The sequence below is a fragment of the Daphnia magna genome, linkage group LG3 (genome assembly GCF_020631705.1).
Source record: "Daphnia magna isolate NIES linkage group LG3, ASM2063170v1.1, whole genome shotgun sequence".
Lineage (NCBI taxonomy): Eukaryota > Metazoa > Arthropoda > Branchiopoda > Diplostraca > Daphniidae > Daphnia > Daphnia magna.
The window spans coordinates 12399842-12418422 of NC_059184.1; the positions used below are offsets into that span (position 1 = coordinate 12399842).

At 40.9% G+C, this 18581-nt stretch overlaps 5 protein-coding genes across 14 annotated transcripts; 1 reads left to right on the forward strand and 4 right to left on the reverse strand.

Annotated features, from left to right (window-relative positions):
• Positions 1-161: 161 nt before the first annotated feature.
• LOC116918691 lies at positions 162-1575 on the reverse strand. Of its 3 annotated transcripts, none has more exons than XM_032924425.2 (4): positions 1282-1575; positions 906-1206; positions 370-806; positions 162-303 (listed from the first exon to the last, which is right to left on the reverse strand). In XM_032924425.2, exons 2-4 carry the CDS (start codon positions 1173-1175, stop codon positions 294-296), a joined length of 717 nt encoding a protein of 238 aa, XP_032780316.2. In that variant the 5' UTR covers positions 1176-1206; positions 1282-1575; the 3' UTR covers positions 162-293. The 3 variants fall into 3 exon arrangements, with proteins under 3 accessions (XP_032780316.2, XP_032780318.2, XP_032780317.2); XM_032924427.2 differs by having other exon boundaries at positions 906-1223; XM_032924426.2 differs by having other exon boundaries at positions 1266-1575.
• A 108-nt stretch (positions 1576-1683) lies between these two features.
• On the forward strand, positions 1684-2836 carry LOC123466274 (COMM domain-containing protein 3-like). Of its 3 annotated transcripts, none has more exons than XM_045170954.1 (4): positions 1684-2003; positions 2056-2327; positions 2389-2553; positions 2616-2836. In XM_045170954.1, exons 1-4 carry the CDS (start codon positions 1823-1825, stop codon positions 2667-2669), a joined length of 672 nt encoding a protein of 223 aa, XP_045026889.1. In that variant the 5' UTR covers positions 1684-1822; the 3' UTR covers positions 2670-2836. The 3 variants fall into 3 exon arrangements, with proteins under 3 accessions (XP_045026889.1, XP_045026890.1, XP_045026891.1); XM_045170955.1 differs by having other exon boundaries at positions 2626-2836; XM_045170956.1 differs by lacking the exon at positions 2616-2836 and having other exon boundaries at positions 1685-2003; positions 2389-2593.
• Positions 2583-6409, reverse strand: LOC116918693 (polycomb group protein Psc). The gene is made up of 4 exons (XM_032924428.2): positions 6092-6409; positions 5906-6029; positions 5693-5845; positions 2583-5576 (listed from the first exon to the last, which is right to left on the reverse strand). The coding sequence occupies exons 2-4, from the start codon at positions 6015-6017 to the stop codon at positions 3019-3021; spliced, it is 2823 nt and encodes a 940-aa protein (XP_032780319.2). The 5' UTR covers positions 6018-6029; positions 6092-6409; the 3' UTR covers positions 2583-3018.
• A 275-nt stretch (positions 6410-6684) lies between these two features.
• Positions 6685-10543, reverse strand: LOC116918697 (EF-hand domain-containing protein D2 homolog). Of its 6 annotated transcripts, none has more exons than XM_045170957.1 (7): positions 10284-10542; positions 9680-9828; positions 8684-8918; positions 8534-8579; positions 8359-8460; positions 7872-8006; positions 6685-7177 (listed from the first exon to the last, which is right to left on the reverse strand). In XM_045170957.1, the coding sequence occupies exons 3-7, from the start codon at positions 8857-8859 to the stop codon at positions 7037-7039; spliced, it is 600 nt and encodes a 199-aa protein (XP_045026892.1). In that variant the 5' UTR covers positions 8860-8918; positions 9680-9828; positions 10284-10542; the 3' UTR covers positions 6685-7036. The 6 variants fall into 6 exon arrangements, with proteins under 6 accessions (XP_045026892.1, XP_045026894.1, XP_045026893.1 ...); XM_045170959.1 differs by lacking the exon at positions 10284-10542 and adding an exon at positions 9936-10127; XM_045170958.1 differs by lacking the exon at positions 10284-10542 and adding an exon at positions 9912-10127.
• A 1384-nt stretch (positions 10544-11927) lies between these two features.
• Positions 11928-12985, reverse strand: LOC116918700 (enhancer of split m7 protein). The gene is given in 3 exon segments (XM_032924439.2): positions 11928-12223; positions 12225-12638; positions 12758-12985. Coding segments are annotated over 3 exon segments (651 nt in total). The 5' UTR covers positions 12827-12985; the 3' UTR covers positions 11928-12055.
• Positions 12986-18581: the final 5596 nt, after the last annotated feature.

Here is an 18581-nt window from a genome sequence, read left to right on the forward strand (position 1 = left end):
TGAAAAAACAAGTTTGGGCTTTCGCGGCACAATAATAACAGACTGCTGAGATAGACTGTCGTTCCTGGATTAAATATCAAATAAGAACAACAAATTCATTCGTAAGGACGGTTAAGGATTTTGATATTCTTTACCACACTTCCCCAATTCCTTTTCTTCTTTAACAACCGGAATAAGGGCTTCGAACGCATCCTTTGATGCTAGCAATGGCCGCACATGTTTATCTTGAACCAGTTGGTATAAAAGCTGAGGCGCCTTGGTCGATATAACATCTGAGGGGCTGAGTCTCAGCTCTACGAGAATCTAAGAAAAAAAAGTGCATATTTGATGGCAAAAACCATACGCAATAATTCAATCAGTGAAAACTACTTTGCTATAACTTTTCCTCCTCCTTCGCATCCAATCCAATAATGAGCAGAAGTTTCAGGGAAGCGCTTCATGTAGTTAAATATATGTGCAAAGGTAGCAAACAGCTTCTTTTGAATATTGACATTTTCAGTTTTCATTAGTAAATTTGAAAGCTTCGGGTAGATATGATTTTTTCCTAGAACAGCTACGTGTTCTTTAGAATCGGAAAGATTATGGATTGCACGAATAGCCATGCTTAAAATTTCTTCGTTGGTCGAACGATCGATTATGTTTCCTATCGTATGATGAACCGAGTACTCCAGCACACATTTTGCGGCAACTTTTTTATCGTGAGCAAGCGATCCGATGACTCGACAGCCTCTACTTAAAATAGCAGTATCGTCTTCAAACGATCGTAAAACCCGAACTAATACTGGCAGACCACCTTCTTTGCGAAACTATAAAAAAAAAAGTTATTTTATGAAATTTGGAAGATGAAAATAACATTCAAATGGTGCAAATTTGATTCACTAATGCTTGACAACTTGTATACTTACAATAGTTCTTGGTTCCTGTTCTAGAACACAATGACCCAAAATGCTAAGACTGACATCAACAATCTTCCTATTGGATTTTTGTAGCTGTGCAACTATATGCTTTACACCCTCAGCTTGAATAAAAATCTGCAACAACTGAGGCTTCGGGATGAACTCTGTTCTAAGTTCTGTTAATGCACGATAGCACACTGATGAATGACTAGAGCTCAATTTGTCGAACAAGTATTGAATCCTTTGGTGAATGGAATCTGTGCTTTTTAAGGAGTCCATTTCATATAGACATGTAGCCTATATTGGGCAACTGTAACAAAATTCAAACTGAAAATAGTTTTTAAACAGCTAAAATGATTAAATGGTTACATTAGAATTTCCAAACCTATCAAAGCATAGGATGTATTTGTTTGTTTTCTTTAATGAAGATTGAACAACATGAAGTGCAAATTTAATGTTGCAGTCAACTGTCAATAAAATATAAAACAAAAAACAAAGAAATCACTGTAGCTCTCAGCTGTTTTCGGAAGAAGAATTTACACGGGACGAGATACAAGAAGGCCTCAAGGCGCAAACCAAGGGTCCATCGAGACTTCGAAAAACAATATAAATGAAGCACGAGAATAATATCTTTAAAAAATTAAGAGAATTTCCTCAAAAAGATGCTGAAAAACTTTATGTAGCTAAATATCCAATAACTTGGAACAAATTGCATTAATTTTTTTCAAAGGTGATTGACTTCCCTATTTAGTGGATATCATGAACTGTTGCAAACTTGTTCCTGCCCTCAAATGTCAATTAAATTTTTAATTGGATTTTGTTTTTGTATGTTGTACTCGTCTGCTTGTATGTTTACATCCCGTATTGTCATTATTTATGATTGGTGCGTATGTTTTGCTTCATGGTAGATTTGCCAAGAAAAAAAAATGGTTGACAACACATTCTTCGAACTCTCTAGTATTGTTCAAAGTAACCTCCTATCACTTAGTGATACCAAAACAGGTGTTTCATTGGAAGAATTTGGTATAATCATCGATACCGTTTGTAATAGTTTGGCTAAGATCCCAAGCACGGACGAGTCACAAAATGCAATCAAGCAGTTAGAAGGTAAACAAAATATTAGACTTCAGTAATACAATTTTTTTACAAAATTTTTTAGTTAACAAACCTTTAGGAAAATTGGGCCCACAGAGAATATCAGAGTTGTACACAAGCCTTTCTAAATTTATAATCCAAGCGGCATCCCAAAATATTTCATCCAGTCAACTGGAGTCTAAACTGAAAACATTCAACTGGTCCTCTGAAAAAATTGATAGACTTATGAAAGTCTTTTTGGTCAACCAAAGCAAAATCCAAGCAGTCCTAAGGCTGTATGGTTCAAGTCCACCAAAATTAGTTGATGTCAATTGGAGGCTAGATTATCGATTAGAGGTATTTGTAATTCAAAACTTATTTTGTGTTAGCCAATACTCAAGTATCTATAATTTCATAGACCAATACTAGAGGACCTGTTCATGAGTTGATGTATATTATTGAATTAATCCTGGAGGACAAAGGCCGCCGTGAGCCGTTGACCTTTACTGCGTCTCACGCAGAATTGGAAGACTTGGTGAACACACTTAAAGATGCGTGTCATTCTGTCAAACGTGTTGCATTGGTATGAGATTGGCACGAAGAACATAAAAATTATAATCGAATTTTCTCGTGTATTCTCCTTAGTTAAAACTAGGATTACAAAAAAAGGGAAACAAACTAACGCACGAAGTACAGTGATAGTTACGAAGGCATTGAAGACCTTCGTCTCCACTCTCTCAGTGTACAAATATCGCACTCTTTCTATACAGATTGAACGTGACCACAAGGCGATAAAGCCGCGCATACAGTTGCGGATGAAGAAGGTGAAACGAGGAAAAAAAGAAAATACAAGGGATGAAAAAGTTGCCGCCGTACTGAAATCAATAAAACGGTCTAATGATAAATAATAGATCAGATCTTACGTTATACTGAAATTTGTCTTAGGAAGTGGGCGAAGTAGCCGGATATTGGTATTATTGGATATGTACAAAATGACGCTACGCACACTTCCCATCACTGGTGAGCTCGTCTTTTTTCTTTTGGAGCTTTAAGACGGAGTCGTGGCAGCAACTTCCACCTTGGAATCTGATTGGTTTTCTAGTTCTGAATTGACATTATCCGACGCAGTTTTACTAACCGAACATTCGGGTGACAATATTTTCAGAGCATCGACTTTCCCACAATCCACTTCTGCTTTGCCGTTTTCTTGGCGAGGAGAATGTTGATTTTCTTGTTCAGCTGTAACAGGTTCGCAATCACTCGGTTTAGAAGCTGCGTCGCTTTTGATGTCTTCGTCCATCCGAGTAACAATGCTTTCCACGACTGTTTTGCAGTTCGAAGCTGTCGGAGAAGGGGTTGTTTTAGCAGCAGACAAGTCTTTTTCGACGACTTCATTAATGGGGAGAAGTGTTGGCGGTGAACGCACAGAACTAGGGGTAGTCCCAATAGGTACTAAAGGGGGAGGTGGGGCAACAGTTCGTCGGGGTACAAGCGGTCGTAAACCAGGCGATGATTTCTTTCCCGTCGTAGAAGAAGGACTGTTGGTTGTCGTCGTCGTCACAGTCGGAGGCATCGAGGGATGAAAACCTCCACCACTGTTGTTATTAACAGATGAAGAAGAAGAAGAAAGAGATTTTGGAGAAACGTGGGGGCTTCCACGATTTGACATGAAAGGCCGAGGGACATACGATGAATGGTAAAATGAACCGACCAATTCACGTGGAAGATTTGGTAACAAAGGGGACAGGCTCGATGGGTAAGTACACTGCTGTAAAGCATTCAGGTTAAAAGTAGGTGTGGGGAAGTTGTTAGACGTCCTTGGGCTGGTCGACTTGTGCGTTTGCTGGGAAACGGCTGACGAAGAAGACGACGATGATGACGACGACGCCGTCGAAGAGGGAAGAGATTTCTTTCCATCCGGTGGAGGAGGAAGACCCAACGGAGAGAGGTAGGGATAATGCGGGTGGGAGGCTATAAAGCTGGATATGAAATGAGCTGGCGAAATCGGAGGTCGATTGCTAAATGGCGAGCCTGATGCTAGTGTTAGCGGAGCTGGGCGATTTGGCACCCCTCTCGCCAGATTAAGCCATGCTGCAGCTGGAAATCTTAGTGGCTGAATAGAACTGTCCCTAGAAGATTGGGACGTCGTTGTACCAGATGCTGAAGAAATGGGGTTCAGTAGATGCTTTAGGCGAGCAGCCGCATCCTCAGCAGCCAAACTGGGCGATGGTTGTCTTTTTGACTGAGAAACCGTTGGAACGGAGTAAGGACGTATTGGATTGGTAGAGACTTCTGGTCGAGGGGATGGAGTTTTCCCTTCTCTTAACGACCTGTCTTTATCAAATGCCTTTTTAGGACTACTGGAGGCTTTGGTCAAATTGACAGCCACCTCCTGAACCGGCGATTCAGTCACAGATGCTATTGAGGTTCCCGTAACCTTACACGACATTCCATTACTGTCGCTACAGCCGGACTGCGAGGAATTACGTACTTTGAAGAATCGAGGTGCTTTTGATGGGCTTGAAGGTGCTGCTCTTTTGGCAGGGGTAGGATGGCTTTGCTCAGGGCTTACAGTGTTGCAACTATCATTGGATGTCACTGAGTTGGATGTTCTCTTGATCCCTACTCGGTTCGCACTTTGGTTCCACGAGGTAGGCGATGGTTTCGGCGTTTTGTGATTGGTGGACACAGTGAGTTTATTGCGAACCGATACAATGGGATGTGAGACAGAAGAATTACCAGCGATTTCCGTCGTAGCTGCAGTAGAACTCTCACTAACATCAGACACCTTTTTTACTTCATCAGGAACGCCCGTTTTGACATCAATAGAAGTCGCACAATCCACTGGGGTTTCTGGTTTGCTATTAACAGAAATATCAGGAGGTGAAAGGGCGGGAATCTGTATCGGCGCTGATTCAATGCCCGGCTCTGGTTTGGGCGAAGGAGAATTTTTCTCGTCAGATCGTTCGGTTTTTTCGCTGACAGAACTGGAAACCGGGGCGTCAATATCTTCTGTAATGCCATTTCTTGCAACTACATTCAAGACACTCATAATACCAGTTTCACTGATTTCAAGTTGGACTTCATTCGTTATCTTTTTCTCCTCGTCCAACGTCTCTTGTTTGTTTGTTGTTGGAATTTTTTGTGGAAGTTCTTCATTAACACAGGTGCCATTGGTCAGAGAAGTGGAATTCTGCACCTTTTGGTAAATACGATACTTCAGTCTCATGGGACCTTTCCGCCGCCAGTTATAGATGTAAGCTAGGTCCACTAGCGAATATTCGTCGCACAGAAAAGAGTCTCCACAGAGGATATCTAGAGCGTGATTAGTATCTAGCCCGTATTTTCCACGAATAAGACGCTTCAAAAGGCCCACTGTAACGGCAGCTGGGCATCGAAGGAATCGCTTTCCGTTCAACTGGTTATCATTGACGTCCTCAACATCTTCTTTGTGATCCACAATATTGTCTGCATATTCCAATGAAAGACAGATGGTTTCATCAGAGGAGTAAATAAAATGATCAGTCACTTCGCCTCGGTCTTCTGGATTTGAAGGCAGATCATTAGGATGTTTGCTGTAGAATTCTCTCCTGAGGCGCATTTCATCTTTAAAGAAAAATTTAAATTAATTTAGTATTTAAATTCATTATTTTCCCCCTTTTCAGAGGTAGCTAATAAAACACCAAATAGCATAGGTTACAGGTGTAGCCATGATAACTTACGTTGAAAAAGCCCAGGAACTAATTTGTAGACTATATCTTGGAGGGTTTGATCTGAACGGATATTCAGAAGAGGCTTTGTTTTGTGGACTTGCACTTCACAGACTGGACAAAATTTGTTTGTTTCCAGATATCTGACAATGCAAGACTTGCAAACTGTAAATGAATTTAGTATAGTTAAAAATAATTATATCTCAAGCAACTAAGTGGTTTTACATGAATGAAGGCACTCTATGATGGTGGTTGCTTCGATGAAATAACCTCCACATAGCAAGCAAGTCAAATGCGGATTCAGCTTGGTGATTTGCAATTTGCTGACTTGATGCATGACGACTGCAACCTGTAATAAAATTTTAACAACCATAAGTTCACCAAAATTCATTAACACCATACAAGAATTACCCATAGAAGATTATGTGGTTGTAAAGCTATAGGATGCTAAAATTTGCAAGTTAAGGAAGTTTGTTGAGAATCCAGGAAGGGTTCCTTTTTCAAGGTCGGTTATGTCACTTGCTGTTTGGGATGCTTTGTTTCGATCACTTCCCCAACAAGCTCGTCTCTTACTTAATCCCAATAAACACGCCTTAAAAAGGCGATGAATTAAACACAATCAAAACTTTTGTATTTGTTGACGTGGGTAAAAGAGAAAAATTTTCATGATTTATCCACGAATGCGGCTAGCCGCCATGTTTGTGTCCTTGTGGCTTCCCTCCCTTCCCCTTTGCTACAAAAATGGTTTGGGAAGCGTCTGCTTTTGATTGGCGGTTATTCGACTTGCTCCTCCCTTCAGTTTCAAAGTCCCTCATGGATCTGCCCCCTACATTTATTATCCGGGTTATGCTTTGTACCGAGCGGAACATTTATTTATGAACTGACGTCATAAAGTCATGTAACATTAGCAATGGCTAAGGTAGCTCAAGGAGAATTAAAAATTTAGGAAAACACAAAACGGAAGGCGGCGTCATTTGGAGAGAAATCGATTGCAAAATACGATGCAAATTAAAGATCCATGTATTATAATCCCGTTTATAAAACTTCAGGTCAGCAGAAATGTTCACGGCATAAGCAAAAAGGCGGCAAAATCGGGAAAAGATGAACGGAAGATTTTGCTTTTTTTTAAAATGAGAATACACATGCATATAAGACTAGTTAGTTAATGAACATTCAAGTTATTTAAAAAGTTAAAAAATTTCATTGTTTCGATTACTGTGGCCGCGGTGATGGAGAGGTGCGATATTTCGATCTATCAAAGTTACATTTCTAGTACATACCGACGACAAAAAAATAGTGCAACATTATTATGCGGACGGCCAAACATCAGTGCGTTGCTATTCTGGAAGGTCTATTTCAGTTTTGTTGGCTAAAAAGCGAGGCTTTTTCTTTGAACTCGGCTTGACGTAATTTTTTCAGTTCCAATTCACGCTTTTTCATCTCTTGTTCCTCCCGAATCTCCGCCTCGAATTTGCTTGTTTTGGTTAATTCTTCAATCTAGTTGATATGTATAACAAAACAGTCAAGTTAGATATGTATCTCTGCAGAATGTGGTTCGAAGAAATATTGCTTTGCTTCGTTTGGGGCACTGGCAACTGTCGGATTTTTCAACGAATTAAGTCAGTGCACAACCTGCATGACAACAGCTTCGTTTCCAGACGTTTTGAAACAGTAACATAGCGACAAAAGATATGAATAAATTGTTGATCTGACCTACATAGCTACAAATTTGGTAAAAAACGAAATGATATTCCAATCGAAGAGAACCAGAAAGCCAAAGAACCATTCGTTAAGATTTCTGTTTGTATAGTAGTTGGGATTGTTCTCGATTGATATCTATGTAGAAAGTTGTTTGTTAGGTTTTCCTTCGTCCGTATGGCAAAGCTGTAAATGGCGTGCGACGAAGAAAGACTGATACACGTCTATCACTCGTGACTTATCTAACCCGATCAACGACTGCTTTTTAAGGAGCGATGATTACGTTGGATAACAACCACGATAGAATGTGCACTTACAAGACGATTTGACAATTCGTTGCGCCAATTTTGCACGATTTGTAAACTTGTGCGACTATTTCACGAAAGAATCAATATAAGAAAACAGGAAATTTAAGTTGAAAAGAATAGAAACAAGCCAACAAAGTGGAGGGGAAATGTCTGTAGCGGAAAAGCTAATTGATAACGCTCCTCACCTTTGATTCGAAAAAGTTGGCGGCTCCATTAACTCCGACTTGACCGACATCAATATCCGTCAGCGCTGCTAAACGGCATAATCCGGAATCTTCTGGTAGTTCTCCGGCGGCAGCCTTGCGGAACACCAACAGGAACTGGGCAATATAGACAACCACATGTTTATTAACCACACTTTTTTTTTATTCCCCCACATTATTATAATTAACTATCCATAAATCGTCCGTGGTCTAGGATAAGGACCACTAGATGGCATCATTTTAAACAGGAAAAGACACTTGAAAAAAAAAAGAAAAGCACGGCGTACGACCACTTTGTAAACGAGGCGATTAAAAACGAGTTTGTCAAATCCCATGTCGACACGCTAATGCCATCATGGTAGAATTAACAGATGCCCATCCATCAATGCCATAAAAACTGCATCGGTGACCCATTCAATTACACCCGTGTTTGTAGGGATAAGGTTTGAAATAGTTAGCAAATGAATACCTCTCTGAAGCTGAGCTTCCCGTCTTGGTCTTCATCGACTTCTTTGATCATAGCTTTAAGACTTAAGTGGGTCTGTGGGGCAGCCAACCTTTCCATGGTCACCTATTTATTGAAAGGATAAGGAATATGATTCTCAAGAGGGTCTTTCTATTTTCCGACGGAAAGTCAATAATACCTTGAGTTCTTCAAGATCCAGGTATCCATCGCCGCCGGCGTCATACCTGTCATATCAGTCAAACATCTTTGTTAGTATTGTGTGTAGAATTTTGTAGGAGCGACAAGATCTTTGTAATCTGAAGAAACAATCGAAAAAAATATTTTTTACTTTTTGAAAGCTTTTTCGTATTCTTTGATCTGCTTGCGACTGAACTCGGAGAATTCGCTGTAGATGCTGATACCAGTTGTGCGGTAGGTATTGGTTACTTGCTGGCCCTGCTCGAGTGCTTCGTTTCGGTCTAAGCGTCGCGTCAGCTTGGCAGTCAATTCGTTATCAGCCGGCATTTTCTGCTCTCCTCTCCGGTTTCTGCCCGTCTAAGCTTACCTTACTGTATTTAATCAGTCTGCGTAAAAAAAAATAACAATAAACATTGGAATTAAAAAACAAAAGAAAAGGAATATGGAAATTTAACTTCTTTCGCTGTTCTTTTGTTCAAAGAAACAACAAACAGCTAAAAATGTATAATCGTCCAATTATTGGGCTAGTAGGTTTCTGGGCGAAAAATGACAGTATGGCAATGGCGTACTGCATAAATTTTGTTTTCTGGTTTGGGCTGGTCAACGGAGAATAACGACCGAGAACAAATGAAAAATGCTGGAAGCTGATCGACGAGGCCTTAAATCCCGCAGTGACGCGACGAATCACCAGGGCGTTACCGACGCGTGAGTTTCTCAATGTTAAAGTCACGCGACGTCACTCGAATTATCTCCACCCTAATCTCACTTTTTTTTTTTCTTTTCTTCCTTTTTTTTTTTTCTTGGCAAGACAATTCGCCTTTTTTTTTACGGGGGAGGGGGTCACATCCGCACTGTTATCGATTAGCGTTTCCGTCAATGATGGCGCCGAAAGTCGTCATCACCGGATCTCCGACGTGTCCCGACATGATAGAAAATTGCGTAACACTACTACTACAACTGCTACTTCGCAATTCGACCTCATTCAAAGCTGGCGACATTTCTAATACTCGCAAACTCGTGAAATTCCATGCCCAAACTGTTACGTTTTCACCAGAAAAGCCATTACCATAAAGAGAGAAAAATATCAATCGAGAAAGTAGAGTAGCATACTAACAAGGACGAAATTTGAAATTTAAATGAATCTTACCGACACACGTATACACATAAGCTACCCGTCACTTGGGAACGTGTCAGGTGGCGCTGCGCTGGCGGAATGGAATGAAGTAGCAGGATCGCTGCGTTTTTTTTTTTCCTTCGAGGAGGGCGCCCGTCACGGGGGGTGTGTGCGAGAGATGTCTGTTGTTTGAATGTATACACAAAACGTGAAAAAAAAAAAAAACACAAGGCTCTTAAAAGCTTGTCTATATACAAATGCAAACCTAAACAGAAAAATGCAGGAATACCCCAGGCCTTCTAAAACGTCTACAAGTTCACCAACACGTTGGATATGCGTGTGTTGATCAGGTTCAAGGCAACTACACAACTGCGATATGAATTTCGTTACGAACTACAAAAACTTCTATCAGTGAGAGAAACATGGCCGCTCAACCCAGATAAATAGTATGTTGCTTTTTTTGGGTGGGAAGTCACAAGACCTAAACGAACGAGGAATAAAAAGGGAATGAGAAAGAAAACGAAACGAAGACCCAACTCTAACCTTAATCGCTGCCCATGCAACCTACATAGTTTGGGAGAAGAAACCACAGAGCTAGAGATACCCAGCAGTGTGGCTTTTTCCAGTTTCCACTCACCGGTCGCAGGAAGTCCAAGTCGATTCGGCTGAACAGCACGGCTGCGGAATGTGAACTGTGAAGTATTGAACTTGTGGCCGACAAAAGTGAATCACAAATGGAAAAAGTCGTCAGTCGATGCTGGAGAAAGGAGAGAAATAGCGAAACTTGAGGTTGGCACTGTGACTCAGCTCCAAACGTCCAAGACGAGCATGGTCCCAGATTCTTGCGAGACTAGCTTTGGGCTGTCCTGTCGTCGTCTTGGGGATTTTCGTAATTGTGTAGTAGCTACGTATATGTCTGTTTGGGGAGGGAGGACAGATTTTTGTTTTACCTATAGCCTCGAGCTCATGGTGAAAAAAAAATTCATGAGGTCAAATTGCTCCTAGTAGTGTGTTGGCCCTGTTGTCTTTTTCTACTCACGTGTGTTCTGCTTGAGCATGCAGTGATAACACTTTCACATAGATGGCAGCTCTGTGCCTCTTCTTTAAAAATAGTTTTAAAAAATAACACAAGTATCCGAAATTTTCATATCAATAAATAAGTGCATTGAAAATTATTTATTCATTATAAATCAATAATTCATCAAGAAAACAGGTGAGGAAGTCTGCGTGATGTTATCCACGTTTTGGTAATAGTGCGAACGAAGCAAACTAAACGAACTGGAAACCACGCCGGTTATTAGAAACGACTGACTATTGCACTCTTTACTCTGGCAATGTGAACTGTGAACTGTCATCACGACGTTAGTGTATTTTGTTTTTATTTTGCGTAATCAAAGGTTCACTTAGTCACCAAGGACATTGAATTATTTTATTTAAAAAAAAAATGAAAGAAAGAAAATCAACTCTCATCGTCTTCGTTACCCCAAAGATAAGAGACGACGAGATCGTGGGGTCATGATAGTGTTTACATCTCGTGCTGAAGCTAGGATCGTCAGCTAGCCCATCAGCGGGCCAAACTTCTAGATTTTGTTGACATTTGACTATGTCGGATGGTTACATAACGAATGGTTTGCGTGTCCTTTACTCTCCACCCTTGTAGGAGTAGTCACATAAATCTCCATTTTCTTTATCCAACCTTTTGCCCTGTCTCGTTATTTACTTTGAGCCCTAACGCAAGTCTTGGATAGAAATTCTAAAGACGAAAGGTCTCTGACATTTCAACTGTTGTCTTCCTTTTCGAAATCTGCGTTTTGCTTTAATTATGTGATGGGTGACATGCTCATGCAATAAACTGCCGTTAGATGGCATCACCAGTGTAAAAACAGGAATTTGAATGACATGACTCGCTTTTTTTTTAAATTGAAATAGTATTTATTTCTGATAGTGGATCGAAACATGTTCGTCCAATTACTTGGTTGATTTTTTTCATGCATTTGAAAAAAGAAAAGATCTTTATCACAGTTTTACAATAAAACACTTGACATCGAGAAATAGGCATAATAATTGAGTGCGGGACACGATATTGGCCAACGGTGGTGAGATCACTGGTCTACCGACACGATTAATTCATCTCTCCATTTGGAAAAACAAAAATCCAAAAGAGAGAAGAAAAAAAAAACATAAAAAATAAGAATGGGTGGGAAGACGGTGACCGATCGGTTCCAATTCAACGATGAGAAATCAGAACCAACACAGCCGGGCAAAAAATATTTTTTTTTTCTTGAAAGACTTTTGACGTCAGTGAGAGAACAACTTGTTCAATAAAAGAAATGATTGAAGAGAATGATGAAACAAATGATGGTCTATCACAGCGCCCCGATTGATGATGATATGAAGATGAAGAACAATCTACCACGGCCGCCAGACAGAGCTGCTGGATGAAGTCTTGGAAGACGGGCGTTCCATGGCATTGGTATCGCTGCCATAGCCGCTGGACAGTGGTGATTCTGGCCGCCAGCACATGGTCTGTTGTTGGAGTTCGTGAGCGTCGGTGATGGAGACGGGCGAATCGGGTGGGACTGTATGATCGGACGGGAAGAGCAGTGGTGTTTGGAGTGGAAGAAGCCAACGGAGTAGGAGTAGGAGCATCCAGGCCGTTCAAAGCGTGGCCGAGGTGGGTCATGAGTCGAGTGCCGAGCGAAACATCAACTCCGGGAATAGCGGCCAAAGCGACAGACACTTCGCGGGCGCACTGAGTGAAGCCGGCGCGAAAGCGATCGCTAGCAACTACAGGGTTGGCCGCTAGACGGCGTTCGCGGCGCAACTTGTGCAAGTGGCGAACAGTCAACTCCAAGACGTCGGCTTTCTCCAATTTTGCCATGCCGGCTTCGCCGTGTTCGGCGGCCAAAGCACCGGCCATCAAATCTTTCAATTCATCCAAGCACCGGTTGATTCTGGCGCGGCGTTGTCGTTCCAACAATGGTTTTGTAACCTTTAGAAAACAATTAAAAGAAACTGTTAGATTACATTTGTTTTTTTTTGTAGTAAAATCGAAATCTAGATCATCGATTGTCAAAACACAATCGCTGGATTGGTATGTGGTGAATTTACCTTTTTGTATTGGACAGTGCGGGAGATGGGGGTCTCACTGGCGAAATCGAGAGTCACAACTGGAGCCATTTTGTTTTGTTTTTTCGAAACGTGGAAAAATAAGATTGTTGTTGGTTCAAAAAAATTCACTCGGTGATGAACAGCGAGATGCGTTTGAGGAATTGAGCGAGTAAAAGAGGAACTCGATGTGTTAGACTGAGAAGCAGGAAAGTCTGTGATGTCGACTGTTGTTGAACGGTCGGCTTTTATAGGCAAACCCCTGAGCTAAGCTCCTCCCCTCTAACTTTGTGCGCGCGCATGGTGGGGGCTGTGCGGGTGGTTGGTGGGGGAGAAGGACGAAGGGTCTCCTGGTTGATGGCATGGGAGCGAACCGTGGGAACGCTTTCCGAAATTCAGTCTCACGGCTTCTTCTCTCCACACGGCCCGTTCGGTGTGTGTGTGTGCGTGGCTCGTGGCCGCCACCTGCTGCCCTCGGGCTGTGTTATGTCTATTAAAAAAAAAACGCACCCGCGCGCTAGCCCACGAACTTCTTTTTTTTTTTTAAAAGGAAAAAAAAGTGATTTTCATTTCCATTTTCCAGGGAAATAAATAAAAGTGCACGAAACCACCTATCGATTGACCGTTGGCCTTTGACTTCCGTCCAATTGTTTTTCTTTCTTTTTTAATCTGTTTTTTATTTTATCTCGTTCACGACGACACACAAAAAAAAAAAAAAGGTTCTCTTGATCTACAATAGGGTTTTTCCTGGACATATTCAAACAGCTATATAACAACCAAAAGAGCAAAGAAGAAAAAAAAATCAGCATCCGTAGCCGGTAGCAACCGATTGAAGGCCGCCCCGTCCAGGTGATTATACACATTGCTTTGGATGAGCACGGTGAGAAAAAAAAACTCAGCGGGAAAATCTTGTTTTTGTTTTTTGTTTTTGATTGCGTGATGGAATGCGATATATTTATATAACGAGACTAATGTACGACGAGTGCCCGAGTTTGATGTACATCTCCTATCCCATCAGTATAAGGGAATACAAAAAAAAGAGAACCATGCACATCGTATACAGACTTTTGACCAGCAGTACGCACCTGCCGTCTTTTCCCACGGAAGGACCCGCAGTCGGACCAAAGAGGTTTCTCATCACCGAGAACTCTTGGTCCCTTTTTCTTTTCGATTCGACCTTTCCCCCCACATACACGCCTTGTCGTCCTTTTCGATTCGCTTTTTCGTATCGAGTTGACATGATAAACAACACGATTTCGTGCTCTAGGATATTGGACAAATTATCGCATGAACTTTGTACTTAGCAGTTAGTGAATGTTGTAATAATGTGTCAATCGTCGCTTGCGTGATCACCTATGAACCGGTAGCGTGTCGTCTAAAAAGTGTTTATTCATCAGTATACGTTCCGATGAACACGTCGCCCAAACGCCTCGATTTGCCGATCAAAGTCTATTAAAATTTCAATATTATTTTCATTATTTTTTTTTTTTTGTGTATGTCTTTAATCGACTTGTCGGTTGTTCCGCTCCAAAGGGCGAACTCATCTCGCGGTCACGGAATGGTTGCCATAATAATACGTCAGCAGATTGATCCCTGATTGACACGTGACATGACTTTTCACTTGGTTCCATCATTTTTTTTTCCTTTTTTCCCAACTATAAAAATGTGTTTTAAAAAACGAGTGGTAGGGAATCCATTAATAGATGATGTCTAGTGGCACTTGCACACAAATGGATGTAATATTATTCTAATTATATATTCAATCCGGGTTTTTCTTTAGTGTTGACCATCAGGATGGTCTACAAATGGACCTGCGCATAAATCATCTGTTTCTATGTATTCCTATGTATTTCCAACTGAAAAAAAAATATATAGATATACATACAGGCTAGACTGTGTTCATATGTCTATAGACACCCTACATAATGGATAAGAAGGCCTGAAGATATTGTCCAGTGGAGGCTGAAAGTCTGGAACCATGTTTTTCTCAATTGCAGCGGAGAAAAGACGGTCATGAGCTAAAAAGATGAAAAGAGACCATCGGGAAGATGAGGAGGGGGGCAAAACGAATGGGAGAGAAAGAGCGTGATGTGCGCGTGCTGATGGAAGGGCAAAGAACAAGGAGCCTGGGCACGAGATAGTCCAGGTTTTCCTCCTTCTTAAGCGGCAGGCTCCCTCATCTTTTTTCTTTTCGTTTTAAACAGCCGACAACAAGAGAATAAGATGAAGCATACATATATATATATATATATACTATGGTCTATGCAGTACTACTACTACGACTAGGCTACTATATAGGGAGGAGGATGGAGGAAGGGAAAGGGAGAGGGATGGGAAAGGCTGTGTGCACGAGTGGCGGCGAGCCACCGTGGGAAAGTCGGTTCCACTCCGGAGGGGGAACGGCAATGATGGGCTCGTCTGGAAGCGCGCGCTCACGGCTCGTGTCGACTCATTTCACCAACACATTATCATTTTCTCTTTTATTTATTTATTTTTATTTATTTTTATTTTTCTTTAATCTTTTGTCCTTTTTTCTTTATTTAAAATAATTTATTTTCTTTCCTTTTTGTTGGAAAACGGCTCCTTGTCGTATTTTCATAGTTTTTTTTTTTTTACCTGTCTGGGCATGTTTTTGTTCTTTCAGCTGTTATTGTTCTACGATCTCATTTGCATATGCAATGAACGAACAAATCGTCTCCATCTCTCCGTCAACAGCAATAACTTTTAGGCTACATATACATATATAGAGTTGAACCGTCTCTCTCTTTTATTTTTTTGAATTCCAACCATTAGCTCCCACGTATCTTGATTGTCCTTATTTTTTCTTTACGAACTTGTTTCACTTGTCCACCCAAAGCCCCCGTCTCACACAGTCTGACGCTCTCAACTTCAAAGACTTGAAGAAAAAATGAAAAAAGATTTATGAAAGTCTAATCGAAATCGAAGAAACAAAATTTCAAAACCAAATCTAATTCAAAAGAAAATTGAATGGTATAATCGATATACATGTTGCATCACTGTGTAAGGGACATAGTGACACTGTTATATAGCGATCCCATTTGTAACCGATCGGAATTCCGCTTCATTTCCCTTTCCGATTTAAAAACCTTTGCAAAACGGCCGAGGATGAAAAGCGAGGACGCACAGGTCTATAATAGATCTGCGATTGTGTGATAGAAATCTATATACAATTGAAATAGTATGGCGAATTGTAAAAAAAAAAAAACACAATTTTTTTGTTGTTATATAGAAAATGATTTAACAACAGCACGAGCAGTTTAGTCAAGAGGAAAAATGAAAATTATTCAGTACATAATTCCTTCCGGATGCAATGAAGCGCACATGCCCGTCTCCTCGGATTTAACGTGTGAACGGTTTTAGGGAACGCGCGAGCGCTCGATCAAAACAAAATTCCGCCGTCACGTCCAAGCGGAACTAAGGCGTAACTGTTTGCGATTGTTATTTTTCCTTCTCAGAAGCAAATAAAATAAAAATAAAATCATGGGACTTCCTCTAGATCCGGTTTTTCTCGAATCGCTGACGTACGCAACAAGTGCAAGATACATACGATTGCGCATTTCAAATGTTCGTCGTGACGCAAATGCGCGCCATCTTTTTGTGTGCGTTTCTTATAGTGTCGCAATGTGTTTTCATAAATGTCGCACGTATATCTATTTACATGTGGGAGGGTGGGGGGCAGCCATTGCGATGGGTCGGGAATCGAATGGCTAGAGACGATACGGGGGGGAATGTATTAACACATTCCTGATGGCTAGCACATGTCGAGTCTTATCTGTTTCAAACAAACGTGAGGGTTGTGGGCTGTTTCTCGAGTGTCAGATAACCGAATTATTTTTCCTCCCTTCTTTGTTTTTTAGTGCACACCCCGCGCTTCAGTTTCGTGGGAAAACTTTTTTTTCTTGCCCTTCCCCTTAGTCCTTCTGTATGCACAAGCGTATGTGTGTGTGTGTGTGTGTGTACACACAAGCTCTATATGTACCTCCCCTACTGCTCCAACTGATTGGGAACTGAGCGCGCGAGCTTCAGGATCACAACATAGTCTATATTATCTCTGTATAGTCTATACACACATATAGCGTCTGCTTTAGTCTTATGGTGTTTTTACACACATATGGGTCTCCCTTTTTTTTTTTGGTTTGGGAGGGCTATAAGAACAAGGGTGCCAGATAGGCGCATACCGAAGGACATTTCCAGCACCTGCTGGATTGCTATGTGCGACTCATCGGCGTACATCCACTCGTTTTCCCACGGCCATTGCTGAGCCACAAGAAGACGAGGAATTCCCCCCTCTCTCTCTATTTTGGCAGTCGTAGGGTTTTTATATACGAAGTGTAGCCTATAGATTGTTATTATAAAAGAGGCACCACAAGAACTCGATCCACCATGCGCAAAAGTATGCGTATATATACATGTCTATGTGAAAGATGTGTGTGCTGTGCTGTGTAATAGGCTTTTGGATGTGATACGAAGGCCACCTGTTGTATTGCCGGGGCCTTTCCCATTACCGGTCGACTTGAATGGAATGTGACGTCATGCATACGCTGGCTTCCGCTTATTTTATTTTTTATTCATTCTGAAACGAGAGAAAAAAAAAATAAACAGGAATGTTTTGGCGCGCAGTTCAAAGAGGAAGTGGTGGGAGTGGGACTCAATTTTTTTTTTTTTCTACAACCGAATTCGGGATGGTTATTAGAATAGACATTTAGCTGTGTATACGAGTATGGGCTATATAGTGAGGGCACACACAAGTCAGTGCGAGGGTCATCTTCGAGGAATGTCTCGGCTACCAGATGACGCTCCCCGGCTTAGGTCGACCTTTTTTTTTCTTCTCGTGTACCTGTTGGTTGTATATATTTACGTTATAGAAGATGTCTACCTGAATTTTTTTTACCCTCTGCATCCTCTTCAGAAAAGAAAAAACCAAGGAGCCTAATATATATACGAAAGATATAATTTAACCGTTCCGGGGAAAGGGAGGGTTCGAGGAGGGAAATAACCGCCGGATTTCGGTTTCACTCTTCCTACGAAACCTGACCGCAAACTCGGACCGTTGGTGAATTTCCCATTCAAAAAAATTTCGAAAGAGCAATAGAGCAGACAAGCACGTGCACTCATTATAGTTTTACAGTTTTCCACATAAATAAAAGGACAATTCAGATAAATTTGAATCAAATTCTATAATAAATTCTGGTCGATATAGTAGCGACAATGTCGTTCCAAGAAATTGAGTTATAATGGCACGTCGTTTCAAACAACGAGATCATCGTTAAGACTTTTAGACGCTTCGGTATAGACTGATAAATGCATATATACATACCGGTTATTGCAGCATATCAATTTGAAAAAAAATAATAATTAATTGTTTCCCCGGGAAAAAATAAAACTGATTCTATACACAATTTTAGATGGATTCGAATAAACTGACACACTTTTGAAAATAAATTTCACTGTAGACGAATTTGTTTTAAATACTTAAATACCATAAAAATAAAGACGAGTGTCTAGTGACTCGTTTCATGACCAAGTGAAATGCGAGCGTTGATTTTTAGATATTCAGTAACGTGCCCCAGATTTACACATATTCAAAAGTATATAGCACATGTCAGCGTTTTGTGTGTTCAGCTCAGTGTCTACATGTCTTAAAAAATCATCACGTGCTGGACAAACGGGGGAAACCTGAGAGTCTTTTAACGCTTTCCAAGTCTATGCGTTAACATGTAGGCTATACTAAAGACCTTTCGCGCCATTCTTTTGTTTTGTTTTTTGAAAAATTTGAACTGCTCCCACATCACGTGACTTTTTTTCT

What these genes read in the sequence shown, in the direction of transcription:
- LOC116918691 (XM_032924425.2), bottom strand. Translation starts at nt 1,175, where the DNA reads ATGGACTCCTTAAAAAGCACAGATTCCATTCACCAAAGGATTCAATAC. An exon ending in AACAGGAACCAAGAACTATT is followed by an intron (nt 807 to 905) that starts GTAAGTATACAA and finishes TTTTTTTTATAG; the next exon opens with TTTCGCAAAGAAGGTGGTCT.
- LOC116918697 (XM_045170961.1), bottom strand. Translation starts at nt 8,859, where the DNA reads ATGCCGGCTGATAACGAATTGACTGCCAAGCTGACGCGACGCTTAGAC. An exon ending in TGGATCTTGAAGAACTCAAG is followed by an intron (nt 8,461 to 8,533) that starts GTATTATTGACT and finishes TTCAATAAATAG; the next exon opens with GTGACCATGGAAAGGTTGGC. An exon ending in CCAACTTTTTCGAATCAAAG is followed by an intron (nt 7,178 to 7,871) that starts GTGAGGAGCGTT and finishes CATATCAACTAG; the next exon opens with ATTGAAGAATTAACCAAAAC.
- LOC123466274 (XM_045170954.1), top strand. Translation starts at nt 1,823, where the DNA reads ATGGTTGACAACACATTCTTCGAACTCTCTAGTATTGTTCAAAGTAAC. An exon ending in TGCAATCAAGCAGTTAGAAG is followed by an intron (nt 2,004 to 2,055) that starts GTAAACAAAATA and finishes AAAATTTTTTAG; the next exon opens with TTAACAAACCTTTAGGAAAA. An exon ending in GGCTAGATTATCGATTAGAG is followed by an intron (nt 2,328 to 2,388) that starts GTATTTGTAATT and finishes ATAATTTCATAG; the next exon opens with ACCAATACTAGAGGACCTGT.
- LOC116918693 (XM_032924428.2), bottom strand. Translation starts at nt 6,017, where the DNA reads ATGCATCAAGTCAGCAAATTGCAAATCACCAAGCTGAATCCGCATTTG. An exon ending in CATAGAGTGCCTTCATTCAT is followed by an intron (nt 5,846 to 5,905) that starts GTAAAACCACTT and finishes ATTCATTTACAG; the next exon opens with TTTGCAAGTCTTGCATTGTC. An exon ending in AGTTCCTGGGCTTTTTCAAC is followed by an intron (nt 5,577 to 5,692) that starts GTAAGTTATCAT and finishes TTTTCTTTAAAG; the next exon opens with ATGAAATGCGCCTCAGGAGA.